The 9,701-nt window shown below is 35.1% G+C and overlaps 1 protein-coding gene across 2 annotated transcripts; it reads left to right on the plus strand.

Annotated features, from left to right (window-relative positions):
* The first annotated feature begins 218 nt into the window (after positions 1-218).
* On the plus strand, positions 219-7,470 carry LOC114471805 (major histocompatibility complex class I-related gene protein-like). 2 transcript variants are annotated; one of them, XM_028460734.1, is made up of 8 exons: positions 219-347; positions 1,779-2,039; positions 4,406-4,684; positions 5,185-5,505; positions 6,082-6,165; positions 6,276-6,308; positions 7,207-7,253; positions 7,354-7,470. In XM_028460734.1, exons 1-8 carry the CDS (start codon positions 296-298, stop codon positions 7,396-7,398), a joined length of 1,122 nt encoding a protein of 373 aa, XP_028316535.1. In that variant the 5' UTR covers positions 219-295; the 3' UTR covers positions 7,399-7,470. The 2 variants fall into 2 exon arrangements, with proteins under 2 accessions (XP_028316535.1, XP_028316536.1); XM_028460735.1 differs by lacking the exons at positions 219-347; positions 1,779-2,039 and adding an exon at positions 3,771-3,787.
* The last annotated feature ends 2,231 nt before the right edge of the window (positions 7,471-9,701 follow it).

Raw genomic sequence — 9,701 nt, forward strand, 5'->3', positions numbered from 1 at the left:
ACAGAAACACAGAAAACGGCAAAGAAAACAGAAACATAAAATTATTTAAAAAGCAACAAAAACACACAAAATGACCTTAAAAACCCACAAAACAGCAGAAAAAGACTTTATAAACTCAGAAAAGCAGTTATTTTTTTTTTAATAATATCTGCTGGAGAACCTGAGTGTGTGACTTCTACCCAGTAACAGTGAGGGAAGAAATCCTATTGGCTGAGCAGGAGGCCGATGGTCACGTGACTTCTCTCAGTGTTGATCCACAGGACGGAAGTGAAAGGTGCTCGTGCTCACCTCCACCATGAACACCTTCATCTTTGTGTTTCTCCTCTCAACACCCGGTGTGACAGCAGGTCAGTCCACATCATTTTACACTTTACTGTCTTTATGTGAGGAGGAATGGAAAGCTTTGTTTGACTTTCACTTTACAGCCTGGAGTTAGACTCACTTATTAACACTGGGACAACTTTACACCTACAACACTATCATCTGCTCTTTTTACTCACTTTATATGTGTTTTTAACGACTTTTAAACACGTTTAACGAGTCCGCAACGAAAACTTTCAGTTTAACTTTTAATCTGCACAACTAAAGATGTGGCATGTGACGTCATTCAGCCACATTCACTGTGAATAAAATTCAGTTTAATAAAAAACTAAACAGTTTAATGTAAACTAAGAAACACTGAAATACCAAGATTTAAGGAAAAGTAGAATTTAATATTTACTTCCGGATTTAGACGTTTTTATGAATCGATAAAAAAAATATATATATATTTTTCTTTTTTAATGTAAATTTACTTTTTAATTTATAAACTCATTCAATCAAACTTTTAGAAGTTTATATCTGGAGCAGAATTATTTTTTTCTGTATTTAGTTTGACATTTAGTTGTTTAGTCGATGTCTCTTTATTAATTAAAAAAAAAAAAAAAAAAAAACTTTAATTTTTATGATCAAACTACAACACAGTGCGTCACTGAACATCATTCAACCACATGAACTGACAATAAACTGTATTTATCGCTTTCTCTTTACTGAAATAATAATTAAAAAATGAGAGCAATATAGACTTGATTCCTTCTGGTTTTAAAATGTATTAAATTGCTAGAAAAAGAAAAGTTTAATTAAAAATTTGATTCATATTTTTATTTCAACTATTCAAACTAAATATGAAAAAACACTTCAATCCTTAAGTTTCGGGTAAAATGTCAATGCTCCAAGTTTGATGAGAGAATAGTTTATTAATTCTCTCCTCCAATAATTAATAAAGTTTTTAGTAGACATGTGACTATGTGACGCTGTCCTCTTTGATATTGACACCAAATGAAGCCAATCAGCTTCCTGCATTGTTAGAATTACATTTTAATGACTCACAACAGTCATGAGAAAACTGTCACTCACACAGTTTATGAAGTCTGTCACATTTTGCTGAGTTTGATTAAATTTTAAATTTGTTAACGAAAAAAACATTTTAAAATTCTGGTTTAGAAATACTAAAAAAAATTATTTTTTCATATAAAGTTAGTCTGAGCATCTAAAACAAACAGTGTTTAGTTAAAGCAATGTTAAATGAATTTATTTGACTTTAAAAACCAAAAAAAACCAATATTTTTTAAATAATGGAATAATGTTTTTTTAATCTTTGAATCATTTACAAAGTTATTAAAGTGTGTAGTAGAGTTAGTGTTTGTAACAGCAGAGATCACTGTGATGTGTGTGATTGTGTGGATACGTTCATGTTGTTGTTCAGTGTCTGAATTCATGACTCTGACCTTTTCTTACAGTGTTGCACACTATGAGGTTTTTCTACACATCTTCATCTGACGTACCAAACTTCCCAGAGTTTGTGGCTGTTGGTTATGTTGATGATGTTCAGATGGGTCACTACGACATTAACACCAGGAGAGCAGTCCCTAAACAAGACTGGATTAAAGATGCTGTAGGTGAAGAGTACGTGGAACGTGTGTCTGCTCGAGGAAGGAAGCATCAGCTGAGGTTCAAAGCCCACCTTGAAACCTTAAAGCAGCGTTTCAACCAATCTGGAGGTTAGTTAAAGTTCTCTTGTTCTTTCTAATGCTGATGTGTGACAGTGTGTGTTAATGCTTGTTGTGTAGCTGTAAACACACTGAAAGTGTGTCCTTCAAACCCTGAATAGAAAGCACAGCATCACTAGAGGTGACAAAAGTACTCGTCTTCAGTACTAAAGTAAAAGTTTAGATACTTGAATAAATAATGACTCTGGTAAAAGTATTGAAGTTGCTCCCTTACTTGAGTAAAAGTAAAAAAGTAGTCGCTACTAAATGTACTTTAGTAAAAAGCAAACATTCCTTCAATGACAAAACAAGGTTTTTATAAATTCCATATCTTTAATTTTTATGAACTTGTAGAAAACTGGTTCATGTAAACAAGTTAAATCTGTTCTCGTTGAACATCTGGAGAATTTAACACTCATTATAAATACAATTTGTAAATAAAATGTGTCAAGAAAAAAAATGCAAATGCTCAATTAAACCCAGATCAGCTTTGAGTTTAATATTTATAAAAACTTGAAAATGTAAACTATAAAACTAATGGACCTGTTTAACAGAAAAAGACTCAAACTACTGTTACGGCAAGATTTGCGGTTGACCTCATTTGGAGACATGATTTATTGCTCTGGTTGAATGATGGAGTCCAGGAGAAGCATTGATGATTTTATAAAAAAGTTTATTCTAAACTAAGTAAAAAAGACAAAGATGGAACAAAAGAAGTGACCGTCCCGGCCGGAGGTCCGATGATCGAGAGAGCGACAATTCTGACACACATCACGTATATCCCTGCTCAGTTCCCCCTTCCCTCCTCCCCCCCGGGAGATAAGGACAGGACAGAGTGGAGGAGGTGGGGAGAGAGAAGAAGAAAAAAACATTTTCTTCTTCTTGAAGAAGAAAAAAACATTTTCTTCTTCTTGGGTCAAACAGTCCTGGTATCTGCTTGATTGTCATAGAGACGGAGGGGTGTGCGTTTATGTGTTTGTGTGTATGAATGGATGTGTATGGGGAGTGCATGTGACTATGTGAGTGTGTAGCCATGTGACTGTGTACACAGAGAGTGCCTACGCATTTGTCCTTGATTATGTTTTGGGGAACTATGTGAGTGTGTGTTTAAGCATATCATGTGCTTTGGACAAGGCCGTCTGACCCGGCAAAGTTGAAGACATGAAAATCACACAATGAAAAGTTACCCAAGGCTTAAGGATTAAAAAATATATGAGTAAATATATTTTTAAGCATAACTAATAATTTCGCCCCCCACACTACCAAAGTTTTGCATCTTTTCCCGCCGTAACGTCATCTTGGAACATCTTAAAAGTAACGAGCTCATTTTTTAAATGTAATGAGTAGAAAGTACAGATTTGCGTTTAAAAAAGTAAGAAGTCTCCAAAAAAAATAAAAATACTCTAATAAAGTACAGTAACAAAGTATTGGTACTTGGTTATTTGTCACCTCTGAGCATCACTAAGTGAATGCTGCAGGAACCATTCCTAAAGCTGGAAAAATGCTGACGTCAGCACTTCCTCAGTCGTCCCTCAGAGTCACTAGATTGTCATTGGACGCTGAAAGAAGCTCCATTGTTGTGGACGTTGGATGTGATGATGTTAAAGGTGTCAGTGAGAGACTAGTTATTATCAATAGTTATAAACTCATCATTTACATTCACAGTATTGTTGCTGTCACATTGTATTGTTCCTATTTATATACATTTCTATTATATCCTAACTATAACCACCTGTATGGGTGTGAAGATTTACTCACAGGTAGTGAGAAAACTTGATATGAAACATATTTTAATAATTAATAACTACGTATGTGTAAGCCATAGAACTGTAACATGGTTCCACAGATTGTTTTCTGGTGATTTTATATTTTGTACTTTCATCTCTTCTGGTCTTTGATTAGTTTTTAACTCTTAACTAGAAGTTTTGTCAGTATCACAATGGAGGGTCTCAGAAATGTGGGAAATTTATAGAATTTCCAATAATAATTACAATTACAAAGTCAATTATCTAAACTCGATTATAATAATTACGCCATAATTATAATTAATTATAAATTACATGATTACATTTATATTTGCCCCTAACCCTATTTCCAGTCACATGTAGTAGCGCCTCCTGTTGGTCACATAAAGTAATGCAGCTGTGCTTTGTGTTGCTCCTAAAACTAGATCCTACTTTCACATCTTTGTTCACATTCAGCCTTTAAAAGTCTTTAAAGTGGCTCCATGTCAGAATAAAAGCCTGCAGTGCTGAAAGGATTTAGTAAAGAATCAAAGAGATGATCAATAGAAACACATTTACAATCAGATCAGATGTAATTGGAGACAAATCTTGGAGGCACGTGTACATGTGTTTAATGTTCTCTGTGTCTCTCAGGTGTTCACACTTACCAGCAGATGCACGGCTGTGAATGGGACGATGAGACTGGAGAGGTTAATGGTTATAATCAATATGGTTATGATGGAGAAGACTTCCTCAGTCTGAATCTGAAGGAACAGATATGGATCGCTGCTAAACAACAGGCTTTCATCACTAAACTCAACTGGAACAATGACAAAGCTATGATGTCATACCATAAATACTACTACACCCAGGAATGTCCTGAGGTTTTGAAGAAGATTGTGAGCGCTGGGCGGAGCTTCCTGATGAGAACAGGTAAACTCCTCTGAGCTTCCTTTGCTGCAGACACATGAACACAACAGTGTGACTCTGTCTTTATCTGTTAGAATGAAAAGTGTGATCACAGTGAGTGTAAATCACCTGGATCTGTGTCTCTACAACACATTTTGACATATTAGCTAAATATTTAGTTTCACATGTGACATTTAACATTTAGATATATCATTGAGATTCAACATTTGTATTTAATATTTATGTTTAATATTTAACATTTACATTTAGATTTAACATTTAGATTTTGGTTTAACTTCTATATTTTAATTTTAGTTCTATATTTAACTATTAGATCTAGAATTTATATTTACCATTAAATTTAACATATAGATTCATCATTTAACATTGAGAATTAATATTTAATGGTTAGATTAAGATTTAGCATTTATATTTATAATTTACAGAAGATTTAATATTTTAATTTATCATTTAGATTCTTCATCATTAAAGTTCACTGTGTTCTCCTTGTGGTTCCTCTGCAGATCTTCCCTCCATCCAGCTCCTCCAGAGGACTCCCTCCTCTCCAGTCACCTGCCACGCTACAGGTTTCTACCCCCGCTATGCTGAGATGTTCTGGAGGAAAGACCAGGAGGAGAAGGTGTTGGAGGGCGTGGACCACGGAGAGATACTCCCCAACCATGATGGGAGCTTCCAGATGAGCGTTGACCTGAACATTTCTCTGATCAGAGCTGAAGACTGGAGCAGGTACGACTGTGTGTTCCAGATTAAAGGTGTGGAGGAAGATCTCACAGTCACTCTGGACAAAAGTGTGATTTTAAGCAACTGGAGAAAGTCTGATGGAGGTGAGAGACTCATGATGATGTGTGGGATTGTTCTGATCCATCTTTGCTCACAATCACATCAAAACAGTCAAATCTGTCAAACATCTGATTCCTCTTCATTTACTCTTGGTAACTATCAGTAGTTGATTAAAGTTATAGAAATCTAATTACAGGACTTGTTGCTGAGGCTGAATTAGTTCCTTTAAATAATCAGGAAAAGTTAAAAATGTCGATGTAAACCTCTTTTATTTACAGAAAGAGGATAAAAACAGTGACCCCAAAAAATACTCTATGGCCGCAGGTGGCAACAGTTGTCACTTACGGCAATGCATGTTGTTAGACACAGATTTACAAATTGATTACTTATTGTAACTGTAACAAAGCAGTGAGTGAAGCTTGTGTGAAAAATGACAGATTTAATCATCATTGAAACTTCCAACACGCTGCATTTAAACCTTGTTTATTGTCCAACTCTCTTTAATGAACACTTTTAAACATAATATAATACCAACACTCAAGGAAAAGTGTTTTTTTTTTATTTACTTCTGATTCAGACGTTTTTATGAATCACTACTAATAAATGTTGTTGTTGTGTAGGTGTTGTTGCTGCTGTTGTTGTCGTACCTGTTCTTGTTCTTGTGGCTGTCGTTGGATTTGTGACGTGGAACAAATGTTCTCCTGGTAATAAATGAAAAGCTCTTTTTATTCACTTTAAAACACTTTTCTTGAACCTTCTTTGAATCCTCTTCTCAGTGCAGTTATTAATGCTCTTTGTCTTTATTTGTCTCCAGCTCGCTGTCCCTCAGGGTTTACAGGTTCTCACAGTGAGTCGCTCACATTGGCCCTCATTTATCAACCCTGTGTGAAAACGGTGCAAATCTGAGGTCACATTGTGTCGTACGACAGAACAAACATGGGACTTATGAAATATTCATATCTGACCAATCACAGCGCACCAATGATCGGGTGTTGATAAATGCAGCGGCTGAATTTGATCATCATTAACATGTTACGTCCTCAAATAGTCCTGGTTCGGTGGCCCCGCCCACTGAGGTCAAACAAACGTTTGTAAGGAAATAAACATTACTGAGATGAAAATCATCATCCTCACAGCTGAGGTAAAGAAAAATATATTTGAACTCAAGATAATAAAACCTGTCCAAATTTTTTTTCAGCCCAAAAATTGTGCGTTTCAGTTTGAGTGGGCGCAATTCAGACTCTGGGGGTCCCAGACCTTTTAGTTTGTTGATGCCATGTTTTCAAATTGTATGTCACATAAATGATATTGCATTTATCCATGGTAGAATGACATATATACAGTATATATATTGCACGATTACACGTGAATTAGTGAGATTTTCTGAGTCCTTGTTGCAACAGATAAGCAGCAAAACCGTAGGTGGTGGAATTGACGTACAACAGATTACGCTGCAGTTTCTGAGCAGATACGCATCCAGTGGAAATCCAAGGTGCTGCTCCACTAATCCACTCAGGTTTGGGTACATGAGGTCAGACCAGACATGAGATCTGATCATAGTGTATGATCACATCAGAAATGGTTAATATCAAAGCTTGCGTGAATTTGGTCCAACCCACGTGGTACGCTCAGATCTGAACGTACGAACGGTTGATAAATGAGGGTCAGTGTGTTTTTCTGATTGATCTGATGTCATGGCTGATCAGTGAAAGCATCTTCCTCACTCCACTCTGTTTGTTTTTCAGCCTCTGACACTTCGTCTTCCTCAACTGGAGAATCAGACCCAAACAAAGTGAGTTCATCATCATCCATGTTGACATCAAATGACAATGAAAGGCTAATAAAGTGGATGAATGTGATGATACAGAGTGTTTCATGTTTTGCTCCTTTAGGAGACCAGTGAGGAGCAGAGGGAGATGATGACACTCAGCTCCTGAACGCACCACAGATACTTTACTTCACATATAACCTGTCAAATGAAGGGGCTCAGGTTGTTCATATTTAAAAAAGATGTATTTCCTTAAACAGAACAGGCAACATTATTATTATTATTGTTTTTTAAATTCTGTTTTGTTTTTTTTAACAGAGATTTTAAACAGAATGAAGCGGGAGTTGCAATATGACAGTGAATGTATCCTCACATGCAAGTTTTGGGATAATATTACACGTTTACACACACTTTCTCATGATAAACAGGCGAACAAAGAGACATAAATGTCAATTATTTATAATAAATGTTATTGTTACAGTTTCATAATATATATAAAACAAAAAAGCACCACCTGAAAGTGTTATGTCAGGTTTTAATAAGTTCTATAGTTTTAGCTACAAATGTTACATACACAACATAGCAACAATTGTCATTTCTATTAGAAAAAAGTCTCACCTGAAGTAGGTGTTTTAGGTATTAACATGCTCCAAAGTAAATAAGTAATTTCCCTACACTGGTGTTAGCATTGTGTTTCATGTGTCATGTAATGTACAGGTGCTTTAATTCAACGTGTGCCAAACACTATTTTCTGAAAATTATTTCCTTGATTAACAAATGCCGTTAATCTGCATCCTGTAGCATTCTGACAGAAATATTTATATTTCACTACAATATGATTTATTTTTATTTTAAACCTCCTTAAGAAGAGCTTTTAAAAGACTGGATGTTTATAACTTACAACACATTCATCCATTTTCTGACCCGCTAACTTACAACACAGTGCAGATAAAATAATAAGCATTATATATAATACACAGAAAAAACATAAAAACAGCCGTGATGTTACTGCACACTATGATCAAAGTAAGCTGTTACCATAATGAGTGTGTATTGTAACAGCTCTGCTGTTTGTTGGATGTGTTTTTTGTAAATATCCTTAATTCCTACAGTTTTGGAAGTCAGTGAAGGCAACAGGAGGATTCAGGGGAGGTGGTTAGTGTTGAGGGTTTGTGTCAGAGCTCAAAAGTTACGATTCATCCTAGTAATTTACCGAAGCGGTGAATTACGGTGTTTTATTTGATGTGGTCACGGTCGACAGTGACCAGTTAAAGATTGTTTACGAATCGTCCCAGTTTCTTTACAACGTCCGTATATACTGTATGTTTATAAACTGGGTGATGAAGCTTTTTCTGGAATAATTTCAGAACCTACAGTCCAATCCCTACAGATACTAGTTACGTAGTCCTGTTTTAGTAGTAAGTGGAAGTACTGACAGGTTAGCAAACTAACAAAGCTGCACTTTATCTCACTGTATTTCTGTGTTTTAGCAAATTTTACCTGTAGAGGTTTCTTCAGATTGGACGTAATCACTGGATGATGACAACATGTTAGCAGCAGGCAGTCATCATTCACATTGTACTGTGATGGTGTTTAATTTTTAAGGATTTAAGTGAAAAATGACGTTGAAGTTTTCATGCAGTGAAAGCTCCAGGTTCATGATGATAAACAGCCACAGGCAGCGCGTTGGTTTCACGTGTTCATTTGTTATGGTGAAGTGTCGCACTGTGTGTATCTGCTGCACGGTGTATATTCTGCTTTCTTTTAAAATGTAATCCCCATTTTCATCAAAAATACTGGTAATCTGATTACATGTTTTTTAAATATACTGTAATGGATTACAGTTACATTACTTTTGTATCCAGATTACGTAACACCGTTACTTGTAGTCCGTTACTTCCCAAGCCTGGTTATGTTATAAAGGCTTTCTGAAACTTACAGAAGGTTGTTTTTTTTATTCTTGTTATGTTTCTTTTAACAATAAACTGTTAACAATGAAACTGACTGTTTACTTACAGAGACTCATAGAGATAATTTACCTCAGAAAACATTTTGTATTCAAACATTAACACAGCTTTGTGCTTTTTTATCACTTTAACGTTAATTATTCTCTGGAAAAGTGGTTCTCAAACTGTGGGACGCACCCCGTGAGGCTTTATTTATTTATTACTTTATCACTGTTGATATAATACATGTGATTACATATGTTTATTTTTTTTTTTTAGTTTTGAAGAAGAATAATCACAATTACTTTTTCAGACAATGTTTACATTGTTTCATTCTTCAAAAACCCACATAACAGTAACAGAAACATAAAATGACTTAAAAACCACTAAACAACCATAGAAATACACAAAACAGAAACACTGAAAACAACACAAAATACTAAAATGATGGAAAAATATACAAAACTAAAGCCTTTGTGCTTTTGTTTGTTAATGCTCAGATTGTTCATTATTCTAAATAAAAACA

Source organism: Gouania willdenowi, chromosome 11, assembly GCF_900634775.1.
Source record: "Gouania willdenowi chromosome 11, fGouWil2.1, whole genome shotgun sequence".
NCBI classification, from domain to species: Eukaryota; Metazoa; Chordata; class Actinopteri; order Blenniiformes; family Gobiesocidae; genus Gouania; species Gouania willdenowi.